This window comes from Schistocerca cancellata, chromosome 4 (assembly GCF_023864275.1).
Source record: "Schistocerca cancellata isolate TAMUIC-IGC-003103 chromosome 4, iqSchCanc2.1, whole genome shotgun sequence".
NCBI lineage: Eukaryota > Metazoa > Arthropoda > Insecta > Orthoptera > Acrididae > Schistocerca > Schistocerca cancellata.
Genome location: NC_064629.1, coordinates 149,601,190 through 149,624,772, shown reverse-complemented (window position 1 = coordinate 149,624,772; position 23,583 = coordinate 149,601,190). Strand labels below are relative to the sequence as shown.

The 23,583-nt window shown below is 41.5% G+C and overlaps 1 protein-coding gene across 1 annotated transcript in view; it reads left to right on the top strand.

Moving 5' to 3' along the window:
* LOC126183936 (DNA-binding protein RFX7) overlaps positions 1–23,583 on the top strand; it is a 108,702-nt gene that overhangs the window by 6,194 nt on the left and 78,925 nt on the right. Inside the window, exons 2-3 of the mRNA XM_049926284.1 lie at positions 12,884–13,009; positions 19,840–19,959. Coding sequence (XP_049782241.1) covers positions 12,884–13,009; positions 19,840–19,959 — 246 coding nt within the window. The remainder of the gene's footprint in view (positions 1–12,883; positions 13,010–19,839; positions 19,960–23,583) is intronic.

Genomic DNA, 23,583 nt, shown 5'->3' with positions numbered 1-23,583 from the left:
TATGTACTCCACAAGCCACCATATGGTGTGTGGAGGAGGGTACCCTGTACCTCTACTAGTCATTTCTGTGTCTGTTCCACTCGCAAATAGTGAGAGGAGGAAACAACCGTCTATATGCCTCCGCATGAGCCCTAATTTCTTGTATCATAACTTCATGGTGCGTGTGTGAAATGTATGTTGGCGGCAGTAGAATCATTCTGCAGTCAGATTCAAATGCTGGTTCTCTGAATTTTCTCAGTAGTGTTCCTTGAATAGAACATTGCCTTACCTCCAGGGATTCACGTTTGAGTTCCTGAAACGCCTCCGTGACACTTGCGTGTAGTTTAGATCTACTGGTAAAAAATCTACCAGCTTGCCTCTTGAGTTGCTTTAATCTCTTCCTTTAATCTGAACTGGTACGGATCCCAAACAGTCAAATGGCACTCAAGAATAGGTCGCACTAGAGAAACAAAGAACCCCAATAAACTTTGGGAACAGTGTTGCAAATTGCGAGCTCTGCTTGCATTCCATGTTTGAGGTGAGCAGCTTTCACCATCTCTGCCTGCTGCCTGTATGAACTGACAACGGCCTCAGAACCCATGTGACAGGTGTCATTGGTGCCAACGTGAGCCACAACTTGCAGACAACCGCATCCTACATGCTTGATAGCCACAGGCAAGGACACCTCCATGTCTTGGATGAAGGAGTTTATGGCCCCCATCTTGGATGAGGTCCCCATGGCAGACGTTCTGAGTGAACATTGCCTATCTTTCCAGCCGTGAATGCTGTTTTCCTAAGGGGCTCCATAATGCAAATAATGTTGGAGCTCTTGATAACTAACAAACCCCTACCCATGTGTGCCTGCTCGGAGCATGCTGAAGAAACAGCTACCTGTTCACTCACAGGATAGATAGATGAGGCCACACGGCCAACCTCCACATTGGCTCTCTGCCTTGAGCAATGTGAACATGTTACCACGTATCACTTGCCCCACAGAGAGGGTGGATCCACCATATCAGGCACACTAGGAGGTGCCTTGGCAGCAGAGCCCACCGGCAAGATAAGTGACTCCTGGGATTTCCCACGCAATGCTCCAGGTTCTCTGCCACCACTACACCCTGAGCCAGCAGCCTGAAGGTGGCTGACCATAGACAAAAGAGCATTCTGCTGTTTGGGTACTGTGGCCAGTTCCCCCCTGCATCTGCACACTGTGTGCACATATCCTACCAATGCTAGCAAGACTAACTGAAGACATGAACTACGAAAGTGGACAGAAATTGTGAAGCTCTCTCTCCTGAATAAATCATCAATTTTTTTCTGAAATTGTAATCATTTATTTGCCTGTACACGTACGTGACATCTACCACTTTCTGTCCCATTTGGACTGAAAGTAGTAGGAAAGTGTTCCAGCATTTATTTCCATATTTTGAAGCACCCAATTATCCTGTGCTAAGGGGCGGAGCTACAGGTGGTGTGGCTATAATGGAAAACTGGTACATATCACACCATGTCTTCCTATATTACATGAACATATGTAGTTAAGGTTGCAATTTCTGCACTCGTGAAGATCAAACATACTCTGTATACTTAGAATTAAATGATGATATAGATTATGTGCCTCTCAGTGCCTGCTCTTAATCTGATATTGTATTTAGAGATATGTCTTCTAAATTCAAGCCAGATTACACAAACTGCACAGCAGCAATGGCATTCTGTGCTAGACAAGAAACTGAACTGAAACTGGAGGAATGGTTGCTCAAAAAGGCAAACTAGATTTGATACACCCAAATACTGTGTTTTATTTTCAAGGCAGTATTCACTATATAATAGTTGCCATCATTTTTATTTATCAAGCCACTTTTGCATCCATATAAAGGTGTTGCAGTTCTTGAGTGAGTGAGAAGTTTTGCTTGATAGACCAGATGAGTGGCTAATCAGGGAGCCTGGTGTAGCTCCTATGCAGAGACTCTTGTCCTGAAGTGAAAGATTTCCATCTTGATTGTTAAATAAAATGGCATTCTCTTTATAGTGGGAAAAGAAATCAATAATTACATGATAATTACACAATTTCAAATCCAGAAAAGGAGTTCACCATTCCGTGTAGTTAGCATGATGTCAGCTTAACCAGCCATGTAGGAAAGTCTGTTAAACAGATGATGAACTACCACATTTTATGATTTTTCTAGTCTGAAAAACCTTGATTCACTTTCAGTAAGGGTGGAATTGATGCAATTTGACTTTTGACTACCTGATCCTGCTGGTGGTATGTGTACAGGAGTCTTATGAACAATATCTTACCACTTTAATTATTTTTGTCTGAAGAGGGCCTGGAATACTTGTTAATAGTATCCTTCAACAGCTTATATCCTTTTACAGGGTAAGAAGTACACCTGTTCGTCTTATATTTGTTGGATAACAGTAGTTCTGCTTTCGAGTTGGTCACATCGTGTCAATTGTGTACATCACATATATCAATATTCATCCTGTTTAGATAATTATTTTGTGGTGCATATTTATTTATTTATTTATTTTAGATTGTATTTAGAAATCAGTCAATCTTCCTCAAGAGCCTTTTGCCATTCAAATAAATATTTTTAAATGTTACCTACTGAACAGTAGTCATTTTGTGTTAAGTATTCTCTGGTTGTGGATGAGTTTCCAGGTTTCTGAACTTGACCCAGTCTTGCAGCTAACTATTTAAAGATTTAAAAAATGAACAGGAAACATTGGTCCCAGTTTTATGTATTTTCAAGAAACCAGTTAGTACAGATTTTAAATGTTCATATAATTGTTTTAACATGCTTGAGCTACGAAAGCCCCTCATTTAAAAAACTGTTACTTACAGGCCTAATTTTTACTGAAAAATTAAGATCGTTACCACACCTGAGACACCTAGGAGCAAGGTGAACACTTTGAAGTGCCAAAGCCGGTGTATGGGAGAATCTGACAGGTTATTTCTGCTAAATTTTTCAGTGTGTGTTTTGATATATTTTAATTAACTGTATTTACCTTACCAACATATTTACCAGAGCTGCCATTGTAGTTCTGTCTGTGTGATGATATGATAGTGGCGTGGTAAAAGGCACACTGTTACCATGCCGTTTAAGTATACTAGGCCCTTTTAGCTTACTGCACTTCAGCTCATCATTGCATTATATAATTAGTTTTGTATCTTCATGTACATCTGTACTTTGTTAACACTCATGTGGTATCTCATGGAGCATACATAACATACCAGAATCATTTTCTGCATTTGCTGTTCCATTTATAGGCGATGTTGCAGAAGAAAGATTGTTTGTACCCCTCTGTATATACACTAATTTGTCTAATTTCACACTCCTGGTCATTACATGAGAATCTCATTGCAGGGTGTAATATACATCATAACTCATATTAGAATGTGGGCTCTTGGAATTGGTAATTTCAGAAAGTATTCATTGGTTTATATAAGGAGACATTAAGGATTTTTGCCAGAAGTGCACACACTACTGAACTCTGTGAGCTTGACAGAAACTCAAGATTACTCTTCCTCATTGGCTATAAGAGTTTTTGAGTGCTGCAAAATCATCGGAAACCTTAAATGAGAGTGACTTTGTGAATAATTGTTTGTTCAATGCCATAGAAACTGTATGATGGGCATATGCAGATCAACTTTAAATAATAAATTATCTCAGGTTACAGTTACTCTTTGTTTTTCTGTCATTGCAGAAAGTGCGTGGAACTACTGTATGTAAAAATGCATTTGTTTGCTTTTCGTTGTGCATTTATAAATTAAATGGAATTTCAGGCATGACAGTTCATACTAATTTTGTGAAGAAGATTTCGATTACTTTTTTCCTAATGGATGAGCTGAAAGATATGACAAAAATATTGTGATATGCAGTTGTGAAAATGTTTACTATTTGTGTAGTTTGTTTGCAGTTTGGGTATTTTTTTTTTTTCTTCAGTTACTGCAAATGTCACACTGGCAATGCACTGTTTTTTATCACTTTTATAGTAGCTAAGTTGGATAGTAGAATGAAAAGGTGATACAAACATTGCATTATATCTTTTACTGGGAGATATGTTGTTCAAATATTTCAAAAATCACCATTATAGTGAAGCAGGTATCCACATAGTAAAATTTCATAAACAGTCATAAAATCTTCCTTAGATTGTACTCCGTAGCTGTAGTAAGGTATTTTATCTATGTGGTATTAGGTTGAAACTAGCTTCTCATCAACATCTATGAGATCTGTCAGATGATGATTTAAATTGTTGAAACTAGTTTCAGCATAATAAAGATTTTAGCACCATTTTGGTGGTATATATAAAAATGTCTTTCTGTAATTTCACCCCCTTATGGGTCTGGGATTTGGAATAGGCCCAAGGTATTCCTGCCTGTCGTAAGAGGCGACTAAAAGGAGTCTCATGCTTTTCGGCCCTAGGAGTTCAGGTCCTATTCTATGGTTTGACCTGCCACTTTCAAAGTTCTACAGAAATGCAGGCCATATGGGGAAGGATGCCTTACGTGGTGCATGAGTTATCCATTGTGCCCTCAGATTCGATCTCCTGAATCTCTTGTCATGGCTTTGCATCTCCACCTGTGATTCAACTATTTGGGCGAGGACACTTTCTGGGGTATGCCATCTTCTTCCATTGTCTCCTGTCCTCTTCCGTCCCCGTGACAATATTAGACTTCTCTGCACCCAGTATCCAGCACGGTAGCCAGCCTGCTGTGGTGGGGCCATCATGTACCCATGTGGTGGTAGCCCCCTGAGAACAGAGGGATTGCACTGCTGATGCTTGAGCTGTAAACTCCCCACATATGCCAAGAAGTAGAGTCCTGGCTTCCTGGGGCATCAGCACTCCCGGTAATAGCCATCATGCCAGTTGGCCTTTGGTGTGGCTGGGTGGCGCCCATGGGGAGAGCCCCTGATTGGAGTGGGTGACATCAGGATGGGTGACCCGCAATGAAGCAGACTAAGTCATCTCTTGCTGGTGACCGTACGGCACCAGCAGTCTCTAAGAAGGGCAAGATCAAATACAATGCCGACAGGTATGACCCTACATCATTTCCCTCTCTCGCTACACCATGGGAGGAATGTAGTCTTGATTCAGACAGCATCCCCAGCCCAATCCCAAGTGTTACTCACCTGTGACAAGCTGGGTGATATTCCTGTTTCCATCACTCCTCATAAAAGCCTCAACATGGTCCAGGGGATCATTTTCCATCGCGATCTCCTCTTGCAGTCTGACGACGACCTCCGCACCAATTTAGAATGGCGGGGTGTTCATTTCTTCCGACACATTTACAGGGAACCCAAAGACAACAGGGTTGCTACCGGTGCCTTCATCTTGGCCTTTGATGGTGGTTCATTGCCTGAAAAGGTCAAGGTGATGGTTTACCACTGTGATGTTAAACCATACGTCCCTCCCCCTATGCAGTGCTTTAAGTGCTGGAAGTTCGGGCACATGTCATTCCGCTGCACTTCCAGCACCACATATCGAGACTGCGGACGTCCACTGCTCCCAGATACTCCATGTGCTGTGGATAGCACCACTCCCGCTGCTCTCCAAACTGCCCAGTAGTCCAAAAGGAGTGAAAAATCATGAGTACAAGGCCCTGGACCAGTTGACTTACAGAGAGGCTAAACGTAAATTTGAAATATTACACCCCATTCAGTAGACGTTGACATATGCTGCAGCTACGTCACCATTGCCATCCCAAGTGCCAGTGGTTCTTCACTCCGTGCCACAAACAGTGAGCCCTCCGGGCAACCAGAATACATTCACCTCCTTGGTGGTAGGTGGCAAATCTTCCTTTGTTGCGCCCCAAAGCAGTTACTTTGGGAGCAAGGACCCCCCCCCCCCCAAACGCAGGGGACATCGGTCCCCTCCCCCCTGCAGGAGAAGCAAAAGCCTCCTTCGGCTGCTCTAGTGCAGAAGGGGTCCCTTGGGGCCCTCTCTTCCAAGGTCTCTACTAATGCCACGGAGGACACTCACATTGCTCAAGGAGCCAAAAACTGCTGGACAAACAGCTTCACGGTCTTCCTCCATGCCTGAAGCTGCTTCGGAGAAATCTTCCCAGCAAGCCCCTAAAGAGAAGCGAGAGAGCAAGCAAACTAAGAAGAAGTCTGCTAAGAAATAGGACTCTCCAGTGGCCCCAACACCACCATTCCCTATCAATTCTGCATCTGAGGATGCAGTGGAGACCTTAGCATCTCCTGCCCACCTGGATCACACTGATGCCTCATCCACCATAGAAATGGCTACAAATACTCAGTTGGTGGCAGCAGGTGACCCTGAGGCATAACTTGCCTCCTTGTGCACTTCATGCCTTCCCAGCCTCATGATAACGTCATCCTCCAGCAGAATTGCAGCGGTTTTTTCCACCACCTGGCTGAGCTATGGCAACTCTTAAACTTTACACCTGCTTTCTGCATTGCCCTTCAGGAAACCTGGTTCCTGGAAATGCGGACCCCTGCCCTCCACAGCTATAGGGGATATTATAAGAACCATAGTGACTATAATAGAGTGTCAGGTGGAGTTTGTGTCTATGTCCTGAACTCAGTATGCAGTGAGCCTGCCCTTCCAAACCCCTCCTGAAGCTGTGGCTGTCAGGATAAAGACGATGCAGGAAATAACTGTCTACAACATATATCTTCCTCCAGATGGTGAAGTACCCTGAACGCATTGGCTGCACTGATTGATCAACTCCCTAAACCTCTCCTACTTTCAGGAGATTTTAATGCTCAAAACCCCTTGTGGGGTGGCACCGTGTTTATTAGCTGAGGCAGAGATGTCGAAACTTTACTTTCTTAGTTCAACCTCTGCACCTTAAATAAAGGTGCCCCCACACATTTCAGTGTGGCATGCAGCACATATTCGGCCATTGATCTCTCGATTTGCAGTCCTGGCCTTCTCCCATGTATCCACTGGAGAGCACATGATGACCTGTGTAATAGTCAGCACTTCCCGGCATCAGGCCCATGGACGCCTGCCCAGATGGGCTTTAAACAAGGCAGACTGGGAGCTTTCACCTCTGCTGTCACCATTGAATCTCCCCCACATTGTAACATCAATGTGGTGGTTGAGCAGGTAACTACAACGATCATTTCTGCGGCAGAAAACACAGTCCCTCATTCTTTAGGGTTCCCCTGGTGAAAGATAGTTCCTTGGTGGTTGCCAGAAGCCACTGAGGGAATTAAGGAGTGTCAGCGAACTCTACAGTGGCATAAGCGGTACCCTTCCGTGGAGCACCTCATAGCCTTTAAACAGCTCTGTGCCCATGTTTGCCAGCTTATCAAAAGACAGAAACAGGAGTGTTGGGAGCGATACGTCTCAACCATTTGGTGTCATACATCACCTTCCCAAGTCTTGGCAAAGATCAAACAAGTTTTTGGGTACCAGATCCCAACAGGTGTTCCTGGTGTTTACATAAATGGCTTGTTATCTACTGACGCAAACGCGGTTGCTGAGCACTTTGCTGAGCACTATTTTCGTGCCTCTGCATCGGAGAATTACCCTTTCGCACTCTCAAACAGCAGATGGAAGGGACAGTCCTCTCATTCACTACACACCACAGTGAACCTTATAACGCCCCATTTACAGAGTGGGAGCTTCTCAGTGCCCTTGCACATTGCCCCGACACAGCTCCTGGGCCAGATCGGATCCACAGTCAGATGATTAAACATCTCTCGTCTGACTACAAGCGGCATCTCCTCGTGGTCTTCAACTGGATCTGGTGCTATGGCATCTTTCCATTGCACTGGAGGGAGAGCACCATCATACCAGTGCGCAAACTTGGCAAAAAGCCACTTGATGTGGATAGCTATCGGCCCATCAGCCTCACAAATGTTCTTTGTAAGCTGCTGCAACATATGGTGTGTCGGCGGTTGGGTTGAGTCCTGGAGTCACATGACCTACTGGCTCTGTTCCGGGGCGGTTTCCACCTGGTTCGCTCTACTGCTGATAATCTTGTGCCACTCGTGTCTGCCATCCGAACAATCTTTTTCCATACACCAACACCTTGTTGCCATCTTTTTAGATGTATGAAAAGCATGTGACACCACCTGGTGACATCATATCCTTGCCACATTATACGAATGCGGTCTCCGAGGCCTGCTCCCGATTTTTATCCAGAATTTCCTGTTGCTTCATACTTTCTGTGTCCAAGTTGGTGCCTCCCATAATGCCCCCCCCCCCCCCCCCCCCCCCCCGGGCCCCCCAATCGCATATCCAGGAGAATGGGGTCCCACAGGGTTCTGTATTAAGTGTATCTCTATTTTTAGTGGCCATTAATGGTCTAGCAACAGCTGTACAGCCATCTGTCTCACCCTCTCTGTATGCAGATGACTTCTGCATTTAGTACTGCTCCACCAGTACTGGTGTTGCTGAGTGGCACCTACAGGGAGCGATCCACAATGCGCAGTCATGGGCTCTAGCCCACGGCTTCCAGTTTTCAGTCGCAAAGTCATGTGGTTAAGCACTTCTGTAGGTGTCGTACCGATCATCCGGAACCAGAACTTTGCCTTATTGATGAGCCCCTCACTGTAGTGGAGACGTATTGATTCTTAGGACTGGTTTTTGACACTCAATTGACTTGGCTTCCTCACCTTCGTCAGCTTAAGCGGAAGTGCTGGCAGCACCTCAATCCTCTTCACTGCCTGAGCAACACCAACTGGGGTGCAGATCGCTCTACGCTGTTGCAGCTCTACAGAGCCCTTGTTCAATCCCGCCTTGACTATTGGAGTCTGGTTTATGGTTCGGCTGTGCCCTCAGTGTTGCATTTACTCAGCCCAGTGCTTTTAGGACGAGTCCGGTGACCAGCGTCGTGGCAGAGGCTGGAGTCCCTCCATTGCAGGTCAGGCGTATTCAACTGCTCGCCAGTTACGTTGCACACGTTCATAGTTCTCGTGTGCATCCAGATTACCGTCTCCTTTTCCCACCCACAATGGTTCATCTCCTACATTGGTGGTTCAGGTCAGGGCCTACAATTGCAGTTCATGTCCGGTCCCTTCTATCTAAACCAGAGTCCTTGCCTTTACCACCTATACTCAAGGTCCATTCGCATACACCTCCATGGTGTACACCAAGGCCACGGCTTTGCCTAGACCTTTCACATAGCCCAAAGGACTCGGTTCACCCCGCGGCCCTCTGGTGTCACTTCCTCTCAATTCTTGACATGTACCGAGGCAATGAAGTGGTTACACTGACAGCTTGATGACTGATGGTCCCGTCAGCTTCGCATATGTCCATGGGGGACATACTGAACAGCATTCCTTGCTCGATGGCTGCAATGTTTTCACTGCAGAGCTGGGTGCTAGATCTCGCGCTCTTGAGCACATCTGTTCATGCCCCGGGGAGTCGTTTCTTCTGTGTACTGACTCCTTGAGCAGCCTACAAGCTATCAACCAGTGCTACCCTTGTCATCCTTTGACAGCGACCATCCAGGAGTCCATCTATGCCCTGGAACGGTCTGGTCGTTGAGTGGTGTTTGTGTATACACATCAGAATCCCAGGCAATGAACTTGCTGACAGGCTGTCCAAACAGGCTACACGGAAACCGCTTACGGCGATCGACATTCCAATAACTGACCTGTGTTTGTTTTTATGCCGCCAGGATTTTCGGCTTTGGGAGACGGAATGGCATAGTCTCAGTACGCACAAAAAACTGCATGCCATTAAGGACACTACGAATGTGTGGCAGCCCTCCATGCAGGCCTCTCGCAGGGACTCTGTGGTTCTCTGCTGGCTCTGCATTGCCCACACAACCCACGGCTACCTCTTGCGCCGTGAAGACCCACCTCAGTGTTGATGTGGCACCCGGTTGACAGTGGCCCATATTCTGGTGCACTGTCCCACTTTGACTGCCCTGTGATGAAATCTTTGGTTACCGGACTTGTTACTGCTAATTTTATCTGACAACATCTCATCGGCCGATTTAGTTTTACGTTTTATTCTTGAGGGTGGGTTTTATTGTTTGATCTAAGTTTTAGCACATGTCCTTTGTTCCTCTGTCCCCTCCACTACAGTGCTTTTAGGGTGGAAGTTTTAACGTGTTGCAGAGTGGCTACCTTCGACTTTTTATTCTCGTAGTCAGCCAACCATGGTAATCTGTTTTGTCATTTTAATCTCTTTTACCTGTTTCTTGTGTTTCTGTGGTTTTCTTCTCCCCTTTTGTCGATTTAAGTGTTTGTTGCCCTTCCGTCATTCTTGTGGTTTTTCCTTTCTCTCCATTTTGTGTTGTCGGCCTCGTCTCCCCCCCCCCCCCCCCCTCTCTCTCTCTCTCTCTCTCTCTCTCTCTCTCTCTCTCTCTCTCTCTCTCTCTCTCTCTCACACACACACACACGACATTGTTTTATTTGGAACAAGGGACGAATGTCCTAGCAGTTTGGTCCCTTTCCTCCTCTTTTAAACCAACCAACCTTCTGCAATTACACTGCCTCAGTTGCTGTCAGTTCAAATATTATTATATACACTGACATGCCAAAACATGATGACCACTGCCCACCACAATGTTGAAAGCCACCTGGTATTGTTGCAGGCACATGACGTAGTAAGAAAAGCATGTAAGTGGAGTAGACAGAGCCAGGGGATCACCCTAGTGAAGATATGGGCTTCAAATTGGGAAATCCTCTGAGATAAGCAGCTTTGAAAAAGGCAGATTATTATACGCAGAGCCTGTGAAGGAGTATCTCAAAAATGACGAACCTGGTTGAATGTTCACGTGGTACTGTCATGAGCATCTACAGAAAGAGACAGGAGGACAGTGAAACTACCACTAGGCACTAAATTATTGGATGTCCAGGAGTCTTCACAGAAAGTGGGGTTCAGAGGATTATCTGTTCTGCAAAGTAGGATAGATGGTGATCTGCAATGTCTGTGCTGAATGAGCCCAGTGCTGGTGCATGCACAAGTGTTTAGGAGCACACCGTTCATCGTACATTGTTGAACTCAGAGCTCTGCAGGAGACCATCCGTATGTGTTCACATGTTGACCAAACGACATTGTCAATCATAATTGTAATGGGCAGTTGACCATTGGGATTCGATCATTGATCAATGGGAACATGTCAGCTCTTCGAGTGAATCACATTTTTGCTATACTAGGTTACTGGTCATATCCACAGATGGCATCATTGAGGTGAACGACAGCTCAAAACATGAAGTGCCACGGACTCAGGCTGTTGGGAGCAGTATTATGCTCTGGGAAACATTCTCCTGCATTTCCATGGGATCTGTGGTAGCAATCGAAGACACGCTGACAGATGCAAACTACCTGCATCCCTTTATGATTAATGTTGTCCCCAATGGCGATGTCATCATTCGGCAGTATAATTGCCCATGTCTCGGAGCCAGAACCATGCTACAGGGGTTTGAGGAGCATCATAGTGAACTAATGTTGATGTCTCAGTGATCAAATTTGCCTGATGTAAATCCTATGGAACCCATCTGTGCATACGCATATCAGTGGCCCATTATTTATGCAAGTTACATGACCTTTGCATAGACGTATAATGCCACATGTCTCCTCAAAACCTACCAACAAGTTATTAGGCAGGTGATCATAATGTGCTCATCAGCGTGCGAATGGTGTCTGTTATTTCAGATATTGATGTTTGAAGGAACAGACACCATCTGTATACAATATGTACACCAATCTAATGATAAAATGTCAAATTACAAAAATTATAAGAAAGGACTACTAACAACAAGAGCAAACCACAAAACAGCTCGTAGCTTGAAGTCCTAAACTTAATACAGAACAACAGTGATGACTGATAGTATATGGAAGTAAGTACTAAATATGATTAACCAAAATTATAATAAAATAAAAATGCTATGTAACTTATGCAGGTGGTCTGAAGACGACAACCTGTCTGAAATGGATCCATCACAATAATACATCATCAAACTTATGTAACAGCAATCTACATTTTATTACATAATTTCTCAATAATGTCTCACAAAAAGAATGTCATGTAACCCTCCCATGTTGATTGAACCTACCAGTAACAAATCCAGCAGTTCCTCTCAGAGTTGCTTCAAAGTCTCCCTTTAATACGATCTGGTGGCGATCCTAACCACATGAACAGCACTCAAAGAATGGGTCCCACTAGTCTTCTATATGTGATTTTCTTTACAAATGTGCTACACTCTCCAAAAAGTTTTCTAATAAACTGAAGTCAGCCATTTGCCTTCCCTTACCTCCCTTACATGCTAGTTTCATTTCAAATTGCTTTGCAATGTTACACCTGCATATTTAATCCACATCTGTGTCAAGCAGCTCACTACCAATCCTGCATTCGAACATTATGGGATTGTTCCTCCTGGTAATCTGCATTAATTTACATTTTTCTACATTTAGAGCAATCTGCCTTTTGTCACATCAGCTAGAAATTTTATCCGAGTCATCTTGTGTCCTCCTACAGTCATTCAGCAACAACACCTTCCATTATACCACAGCATAATCAGCAAACAACCCACAGATTGCTGCTAATCCTGTCCATCAGATCATTTACATGTATAGAGTGTAATAGCAGTCATAGTGCACTTACTTGGAGTACTAATGCCATTGTGTGTTTCTGCAGAGTGGCTATTATCAAATTCTATTGTATTAGATTCCCATTTACTAAATGCATGTTACAATGGTTGTATAAGCTTTTATTTATTTTATTGATTGTCATTTTTGAAATGTTACATTGGTTAACATAACCAGCTTTCACACAATGAGTTTACATATTGAAACCAGCTTGATAATCAGGAGATGAACATATAGCATTGCTGTATAATATTGTTTTCAAGCATAGTTTTCAATTTACCATGCACCTATCAATAAGAGAACAATAATATTTATTATATTACTGTTCACCTGATTAAACATGTACTGAATATCCTGAAAGAACTTTATCTTCTTGCAGTTCTAGCTCAAAACAGACTGTGATGAAAATTTTGGACCAAGTTAACCAACTTTCTACTGCTGAAAAGCTTTTTCTATACCTTAAACTGCCTACGGGGAAGAATGAAAATGTGGACCCATTAAGACAGTAAGTTTGTGATTTTTTGCTGTCAGTAACTTAGTTATATTAATATTTATGCGATTGATAGTGAAGGGTTGTGTTTAAATTACAAAATATTCAGTACTCCACAAACCACATGACATGTATTTGGATTTCTTACATTTCACGTAATTTATTCACTGTTTCTGTTCAGTATCCGGAAGTTGTCAGCTGAGACCAGATACAACACATTTTCTAGTATTTGTAGAAAATAATAATGTGTTATTCTGCTCTAGACATCAACAGCATGGCTGTATATTTGTGTGCTTCTCCAATGCAAAATTTTGAAGTTGTAGTTGCTATAAACAAGATAGAGTAATATTTGAGAAGCTTGAGTGTTGAAAGTCATTTGTAATGTGACTTCTGACCCGACATACACTCAGATTTTCACCATCACGTTTTTATTATTGACTGTCACTCACTCACTCATTCATTCATTGTAAAGTGAACTGTCAGATGTCAATGAAATAAATGTTAGAAATTGTGTTAATAAACTTTTGTGAAACTGCTTACTCCAACCAAGTTTAACAACATGAACTGAACAGAGAAGAAATTACTTTGAGTAAAACTGCCACATCCTCTGGTATATTGAACCATTGCTGTTAATCTCATATTTATAGGTTATTATCAACTTTGTCAGATTAATATTCATCATTGAACAGCAGTTATCTATAAACTGTAAAACCAGTGACAAATGTGCATTAATTATCATTACTCCATGTTTAGCTGTAAAGACTCCTCAGTCCACGAATTTAGATGAGTGAAGAAAGAGTTTGTGCTAATAAAGTATTTTTGGAAATTTCTTTTACATTCATGAGGTTTCTCCTCTTTATTGCTTTTTGTCAGATAGGAGTGTGCTATTTGAAGAACAGATAGGAAGGCCAAGTCAACTTGGAAATATAGTATCAGTAGCAAATATATAATTAAGGAGTGAATGTATTAAGAAATTCGGTGCAAAATTTTCAAGACTTTTGAAGAGGTCTGTGCAAGATGTGTGCTTATCTATTTCATTTCATCATTCTAACAGCTCATATTTGATGGAATTCTCTATTTGATTTAAGTGCCTGTAAACTGATGGGAAATAATTAAATAGAGCTCAAAGGAACTTATCATAAAATATTAAACTCTATATTGTATTTATGAGTGATATTGATGTATACTTCAGTCATTTTGCCCATAGTGGTGTATACTGGTGTGCCACATAATGTGTTTACCAAGTGAGGTGGCACAGTTGTTAAGATGAAGACTCTCATGAGGAGTTGGGTTCAATCACTATCTGGATGTTGGTATTTAGATTTTCCGTGATTGCCACAAAACTCTTAAAGCAAATGCTGGAGTGCTTATTTAAACTAGATCTACACCAATTAGATACTTATTTCTTTGTTTAACCACATATCTTATGAAATTTATGCTGACTGGATGGTGGTCCCTTGAGCAGTCTCCCGAAAGTTAGATACATACTTGTTGTTAAGTAACCTGCAGCAAGTTTAAAATGAATTTGATTTGTAAAAGTAAGTAATAATTGTGTAAAAACTAATTAATACATGAGAACTGCGTAAACTTACACCATCTGGCTTTTTCGCTGTTAAATGGCCATAGTGTGGAAAAAGTTAGCTATTTAAAGTAACGAATTATAATTATAGCATTAAGAATAAGTTTGATATTTGGTAGCGATGAAATAAAAGAGAGAATCCTGGAGTGGCTATGAGTGACGTAACAGGGGTCTGAGTAGTTCCATTTACTTTAGTGGTTCGGAAACCAGACAAATACATACAAATGACTTTGGAGAATAGATGAGAGTCTGCAGTCAGATTACTTAGTGTGGAGTATGATTGAACAGAGTGTAAGGTTTAGAAGAGGAAAAAATTACTGTATTTTCTTTCTTGAAAACGAAATGCTGTTTAATTGCAAATCCTAATTGGGTAATGAGTGTAAGGTCAGCAGTATTTTGAACATAAGTGCAAGGCCTTGTAGTATCCCTAGTAACTTAGTCCTGTGGAAATCCTCATTATAAAACACCATATAATAATTTTGAGGTACAGGCAGTGACTAGAAATAAGATTATTTCAATAACATTCTGAGCCTGCATAAGACATGACTGTAATTTCTTTTTTAGGTTTTGGTGTTTCATGGTTAAGTCTTTCACTTGTCGATGAAAGTGGAATGCGACACAGATGCAATTCACAAATATCTCATCTCCTTTTGATTGACCATATAGAATGTGATATGTTTCTACATGCAGATGGTAAACGGGTATTTGTGTGGCTTATCACTGAGTAATTAACTGTAATAATCACTTCCTGGAAGTAGCTCAGATGACTGGTGTGGACAGTTCAAGGGATAAAGCAATAGAATACGTGTAAGAAACAATACCAGTGTGACATTCATACAACCTGGTCACAGTTACTCGAGCTCTGACAAGGAAATTATGAATGTAATTACCTCTCTTTAAACATAATGTGTCATAGGGGTTAATAATACATCAGGTAAATTACTGAAGTCCTCTTCTTCCCATCTATACAGTATATTCAGTTATTTATGCAGTACATCATTATCACAGTGCATCTTTTTCAACAAGCTGAGATTCCTTAACAAAAAAGGTAATGAGATGTTAATAATTACTGACTGGTCTCAATGCTTACCACCTCCGTGAATGTACTGGAAAATATTATGCGTGCAAGAACAATAACACACCTGTTCTAAAATAAGATACATATGTAGTATTAATTTGGATTTCAAAATGGTCTCTCCACACAAAATACCAATTTTTAATCACAAATTATAAAAAAAAATGATGGAAAGGTTCATGAGGGATGAAATGATAATTTTTCCAAGATTTCATTGATTATTATTCATATTATGTAAAATAACTGTTATTGCTCATGAAAAAAGAATGTTAATTTTAGGGTACAGCTCTATGTATTAGGGAGTTATGTTACAAAGTACTGACATTTCTTCAGTAGCCGAATGAGGTGTTCCTTAGTCTCTGGCATGTTTGGCAGATCACTATTGTGACCCCCCTCCCCCTCCCTATCTCCCTCCCACTCTCCCTCCCCCCTCCCCCTCACCCTCACCCAACCCCTCACCCTCACCCTACCCCTCCCCTCCCCCCCATCCCCATCCCCCTCGCCCTCCCCCTCCGCCCCTCTGCCCCTCCCCCTCTCCCCCTCTCCCGCTCTCCCTCTCTCCCTATCCCCCTCTCCCTCCCTCCCCTCCCCCCACATTCCTCCCCCCCTCCATCCCTCTCTCTCCCCCCTCCTCCCCTCCCTCTCCTCCTCTACCTCTCCTCCTCCCCTCCCTCTCCTCCTCCCCTCCCTCTGCTCCCCCCTCTACCTCTCCCCTCCCCCTCCTCCCCTCCCTATCCTCCTCCCCCTCTCCCTCCCCCTCTCCCTCCCCCTCTCCCTCCCCCTCTCCCTCCCCCTCTCCCTCCCCCTCTCCCTCCCCCTCTCCCTCCCCCTCTCCCTCCCCCTCTCCCTCCCCCTCTCCCTCCCCCTCTCCCTCCCCCTCTCCCTCCCCCTCTCCCTCCCCCTCTCCCTCCCCCTCTCCCTCCCCCTCTCCCTCCCCCTCTCCCTCCCCCTCTCCCTCCCCCTCTCCCTCCCCCTCTCCCTCCCCCTCTCCCTCCCCCTCTCCCTCCCCCTCTCCCTCCCCCTCTCCCTCCCCCTCTCCCTCCCCCTCTCCCTCCCCCTCTCCCTCCCCCTCTCCCTCCCCCTCTCCCCCCCTCTCCCCCCCCTCTCCCTCCCCCTCTCCCTCCCCCTCTCCCTCCCCCTCTCCCTCCCCCTCTCCCTCCCCCTCTCCCTCCCCCTCTCCCTCCCCCTCTCCCTCCCCCTCTCCCTCCCCCTCTCCCTCCCCCTCTCCCTCCCCCTCTCCCTCCCCCTCCCCCTCCCCCTCTCCCTCTCCCTCTCCCTCCCCCTCTCCCTCCCCCTCTCCCTACCTCTCTCCCTCCCACACCCCCCTCCCCCTCCCCATCACCCTCCCCATCCCCCTCTACCTCCCCCTCTCCCTCCCCCTCTCCCTCCCCCTCTGCCTCCCCCTCTCTCTCTCTCAGTCCCTCCCTCTCTCTCCCTCACACACACACACACACACACACACACACACACACACACACACACACACTCCTTACCATAAACACCAACTATTACACTTTCAAAATTGCTTCTGTGAAGTAGAAAAGTTGTCAAATCGACACGATTGCAGTTTGTGTCTGAAGTTGATTTTGTTATCTGTTAAATTCCTTACATCACACAGTAGGTGGTCAAAGTTTCTGAATACCTCAGTCATTTCTGTACCACACTAAGGCTGAGTGATGGGTAGAAAATGCAGAATTGGGCAGTAGATATCACAAGATGTGGGAAGTATTGTGTTGTTAGTAGAGAAGCAGTAATAGTAAAGTGGGTCAGCCAGGAGAGCTCAGAGACTTCTACATGGACCTATCAGTGGATTTAACTGAGTAACAGATTCATGAGGGACATATCAATCCTTCTGAAGCTGCCCATGTGGACTGTTGGTGATGTCATTATAAAATGTAAATATGAAGGAACAACCACAGTTAAACCAGGACCAGGCAGACCTCATGTTCTGACAGGCAGAAACACTCAATCATTGAGGAGGGTAGTTCAGTCAGGTGGTGGAAGGTTTCTTGAGGAATGGCAGCCCATTCTTCATGGAGTACTGCACTAAGGAGAGGTATCGATTTCGGTCCGTGAGACCTGGCGTGAAGTCAGCATTCCAAAACATCCCAAAGGTGTCCTATAGGATTCAGGTCAGGACTCTGTGCAGGCCATTCCATTACAGGGATGTTATTGTCATGTAACCACTCCACCACAGGCCATGCATTATGAACAGGTGCTCAATCATGTTGAAAGGTGCAATCACCATTCCCGAATTGCTCTTCAACATTGGGAAACAAGAAAGTGCTTAAAACATCAATGTAGACCTGTGCTATGATAGTGCAATGCAAAACAACAAGGGGTGCAATCCCCCTCCATGAAAAACACCACCACACAATAACACCACCGCCTCCGAATTTTACTGTTGGCACTATACACGCTGGCAGATGACGTTCACCGGGCATTCGCCATACTGTCGGCGGTTTCTGTCAGTCAACAGATGAGGTCGGCCTGTGCACTTTTGTGCTGTACGTGTCCCTTCACGTTTCCACTTCACTGTCACATCGAAAACAGTGGACCTAGGGATGTTTGCGAGTGTGGAAATCTCGCATACAGACGTATGACACAAGTGACACCCAATCACTTGACCACGTTCGAAGTCTGTGAGTTCCGCGGAGCACCCCATTCTGCTCTCTCACAATGTCTAATGACTACTGAGGTTGCTGATATGGAGTACCTGGCAGTAGGTGGCAGCACAATGCACCTAATATGAAAAATATATGTTTTTCGGGATGTCCGGATACTTTTGATCACATAGTGTATGTGAAAAGAGGATTTTACTTGAGATATTCATAACTGTGGGTTTTTGGTTTTGAGGGAGTTAGTTAATTATGTTCTTTATTTCTTTGGCAGATAAATTTGCTTGTGTACAAGGTGTTCCAGGAGGAACAGTCAATATTCAGGGATATGACAGGAACGATAATTTGAAGTGAAGAAGTCCCATAAAGACAGGCTCTAAAATGCATCCCTTAAGAGTTTTGTCTTTGATACTGTGAAACAAATATCTTCTACTGTATGCTCTTTGTTTTCCATATTTTGAGAGCTTGAAATATGGACAAAAACAAGAACAAAAAGTCCAGTAACAATGGGCAATTAAAGTGCATATATTAAGCTCTATGTGCATTTTGTCATCTTTGGTACTGTGAAACACATCTCTTCTACTGAACTACTCATAGCTCTTAAGGTATGCTCTTTTGGGCCCATGTTTACTATTCAATTTTTTCGTGTTTTTGGTCTGTTCTACCACCTCCAAAAATATAGAAAGCAAAGAGCCAGCTGTATGTGAGATTTGTTTCAGAGCATCAAAGATGAAGAAATGTTCATAGCTCTGAAGGTATGAATTGTATAGTCCATGTTTATTAAACATTTTTGCAGTAATGATGGAACCTTCCATCATTATTGCAGGTAAAGATGAGACTTAAATGTCTCAGGGAAAACTTTGATTATAAGATCTATAAACATTTTTTGCTTCGAATGATCGTTCCTGTCATATCGCTGAATACTGACCGTTCCTCTTGGGACACACTGTGTACAAGGCATTGGTTCTTGCATATATTCTATGGCTTTATCCCTTGAACTGTCCATATCAATCTTCTGAGCTATTTCAAAGAAGTAATTATTAAATACATTGACTACCTGATTGCTATCATTTATTATTTGGCTGTTTTCTTTAATAACAAATGTTGTCACATTCCTTAACTGATTTCCCAGTTTCTCTCTTAACTATTGTCCATATAAATTTGATTTTATTATCTGAATTATTTATTTCACATATTATTTGGACTTTTTATTTTTAATCACTTTTCTTAATAAAGTACAGTATTTCTTGCAGTATGTAATCAGTTCTACTTCTCTGTTTGCTTTAACCATTTCAAACATTTTCTTTTTCCTTGCACATGATATTATGACTAATAAATGTATGTTATGAGATGAAAAATTCACTGTTCACTATATATAGTAGAGTGAGTGTTTTGGCATGGAGACACAGAGGACAGAACATTGACTATGATGAAAATATGTTAATACTGGTTGCTGTTCTTTGTTAGGGTATGTTCCAACTGGTGGAGATATTAAGGCACAGCTGTTGTCTTGCATGCAGTTAGTATACAGCTAAAGTGTAACATATTAATAGATTTGTAATTCCATTTTCAGACCTTTAAATCCTCTTGGGAGCCGTTTTGAAATCCATCAGACAATAACATGGATTAAAACTCATTTAGAAGAGGATCAAGATGTTTCCTTACCAAAGCAAGATGTCTATGATGAGTACATGTAAGTATTTTAGTTAGTGCATCCAATTTCCTTTAGTATATTTAAAAATATTGTTTCACTCGAAGTAGTAAAGAAAATCATGATTTATAATTTTGCTTTATGCATCTGGTAATTTGTAGGCAGCAAAACATTCATGCTTTCCTTGCCAAAATAAATAAAAGACTAAAACAGTGAGAGTAGTCAACCACTCACCTGCAGCTGATTAATATGTGGTACATTTATGTAACAGCACAAAAAATTTCACCTAGCTTTCAAGCTGCTGCTTTTTTTCTGTTTAAGTGTAAATGCAGACTGCGAAATGCAAACACTAAGGTTAAGCTAACTTTTAGTGATGTATGTCTGTACTTAAACTGGAAAAAGAGTGGGAGCTCAAAAGATAGTGCATCTTTCAATGCCATTATGTGTGTGAGGTGGGAGGGGGGGCATTTACATCACCACTAATCAGCAACAGTTAAGTGCTTACATGCCCTAAGTTTTGTTTATTGTTTCCATACTGGAATTTTCATTATTGTAATAAACAATCAGCCACTGCATCTTAAGAAAAATTCTCTCAAAAAGTGAGGAAGGCTAATACTCTGAAGTATTTATTTAGTGACTTATCAAAAGTATTCCTTCAGTGGTTGGAACAGAGATAATTATGGAATGTTTTATGAAATTGTCTCACTTAAAACATTACCTGTATGTTAAAATTTTAGAATGCAAGTAAATGTGAAATACCAAATTCTGGGAAGGTATTTCTGAAGGAAACTGTTAGGGTACAACAACATGCACCATTGTAACTGTAACTAATTATTCAACTTCCCCAAAGAGCAATTAAAGATGTTGTGTAATGTTTACTTCTCAAGGTAGATCATTTTCTATACCAGACATTCATGATAGGTTAAAACTGAGTGCCAGGGCAACACTCTTAATTTGGATACCTGTCCTGGAAGGAGAGTTGTATTGATAATTGTAGTATGATGTGAGACACTTAGATATTGTACAAGGAATATGCGGATGGTAAAATTGGAAGAGATTTGTCTTAAGTGGCAGCTGCAGGTATCTGGGTTTTGAGCCATGGTCCTACATTCAGTTTTAACGTGGAATAAATGGTGAAAACATTATTTCTCAAGTAGTGCATCGTTTGGTATTGAATTTCTTAATACACCTGACATTAGCAATTTAAATTTTATTTCAATGACTTTGCAGCATAAATGTATATTTAAAAAATGTTGCCAGTCATCGTACAGGTAAGTTGAGTAGCTGTCTCTCATGTGTAGTAAATGGGCCGTTGACTCTGGAGTTAGTATTTACAGAACTGAATGCTAACAGTACATTGCATTATATAACAACTAATTGTATAATTTTTGAAGTCATATAAGTATGGCAGTTACATTTTTTAATTCCCCATTTGAACTCGACAAATAAGTGTGAGCTGAAGTCTGCTTGGCCTTTTCTGAGGACTGTAGTGACAAGAGATAAATACAACCAGTGCATGTTAGCAGGATGCCTTATGAAGTTAAAATTTTTCAAAATATTTTGATCTGTTTTTAGAGTGTGTCAGCATTTATATCACAGTTTAATCATGTATCATTTTCATTTAATGTTACTTCATAATTGAAGTACTGAGGCACAAGGAAGATAGAATAATATAGGTGTACAATGATGGATATTAGTTTTTAACATTTACTTCATTATTGTAAGAAAGGTTTCTTGGTTCATTTAGGGTGCAGATTTGAAGATAGTTTATTAATAATACATCACCAGATTTTTTATAATTTTTTATATGATGAGTAGAAAATTTCAGTTACGGAACAGGTATCTTTTACTTCATGAACTGATAATGTAAATGGAATAAAAAATTTGTCTGTGAGGTGAAGTTAGAGCTATTCAAAGTAATCTTCCTGTTGCATATTTGATGTTACTGTAACTTTACTGTTCTACTTTATGGAGTTAATTTTCTTTTAAAGGTTATAATGTATCTACATCTGGTTTGGTGAGGTAACAAGGCAACCCACTTTTTGAAGTTACTAAGCTGAGCTCATTAGTAAGATAACAGTTGTGATTTATTGCAAATATGAGCATCAATACGTATTAAAAGTTATGTTGTGCCGTGTATGAGCAGTAAAATACGCCAAATTATGAATTTTTAGAGTCAAGTTAGTGGCAGATGTAAAGTTACATAAGGCATCCCTGTGTAACATGCCGCAAATGAAATTTAGTAATATGTAAATTTTAAAATATAGTGCTTTCCATACCTAACCTTTTACTTTGCACTTCCCACATGCGCATGGATCTTTGGAAAGGCGTACATCACGCTGTCATTTGTAGTAGGCACTCGTGATGCCATAAACTGCAAGGCCAGTAATTTAAAGTAAAATCCTCTTTTTATTGTCTAGAACAAGAATTTTATGTTTTTAGTGCAGTTTGCTGCATGCTTAGATTTATCATGCTGCCCAGACTTTTTGTTGTAATACACAGTCTCTAATTATCATATGCAATTGGCAGAATATAAATAGTAAAATGTACACCTACCAGAAAAGTTGTGGTAGGAAAAGAAATGTTTAAAAATACATAAAGAAAATAAAATCTGAAGTCAAGATATCAGAACATAAAAGTCATTCATTGGGTTCAGGGGAGAAATTTTTGTTACACACACATAAGAAAAAAATGTCCTTTGTATTTTCTTTTGATAGTTTTGAAGTAGCTATAATCAATATATATTCTTGAAAATAAAGTGCAGGCTCATAAGAAAGCTACAAAGATAGTCTTTTATGTCCACAGTAAGGAAAAGATGTTAAAAACACTTTATCCATAGATAATTGTATATTAATTGGACCACATATTTTCATTTAATGTTACTTACACACACACACACACACACACACACACACACACACACACACACACACACACACACTTGCTCTTGACTTTCTTGTGTACATTTGCCAAACAATGGTTACTGTGTCTATTTTAATTATATAAGGTTATTGGTGGAATAACGTTGTTTTTCATGAAACCAGACTGGAAGGGTGTTATGATGAATGACTAGTTATCTTTCTGACAAATATACTCTGTGTTTATATAGATAATATTTTTATTGGGTCAAAATGTGAGGTGTAACCATTATTCTCAGTAACAGTAACAACTGACAAATTTGGTTGCCTGAATTATTCATTTAATCAGTAGCATCAAATGAATTGAATAGTATACAAATTTTTCTAATTTTTCAATGTTTCTTTTAAAGATTTTTTTTCTTCTTCCTACTGTTGCATGTGTGCCTGATTTAATGCATGAAATTTCTGTGTAGTTAAATAGGAGTATAAGTATAAAAATTCGCATGTATGTAAATGAAATTGTTGTTATGAAATATGTGAACACTCTCATTTGAATACTATTGTCTGCAGTCAACTGGATATAGAACTGCAAAATCAAAAAAGAACTTACAAATTTTTACCCAACATACCTCAAATTTATTGATATTATATAACAGACATTATTCATTGAGTATTTCATTTAGATATCAAGACCAATTCGCAGTGTTTCTTTCAGTGATGGACCATGGCCAACTCCTTGTGCCCAAGTCCTTAAAGATGGATGTGCTGTATTGCAGAATCAAACTTACCTCACAGATATCAAATTTTG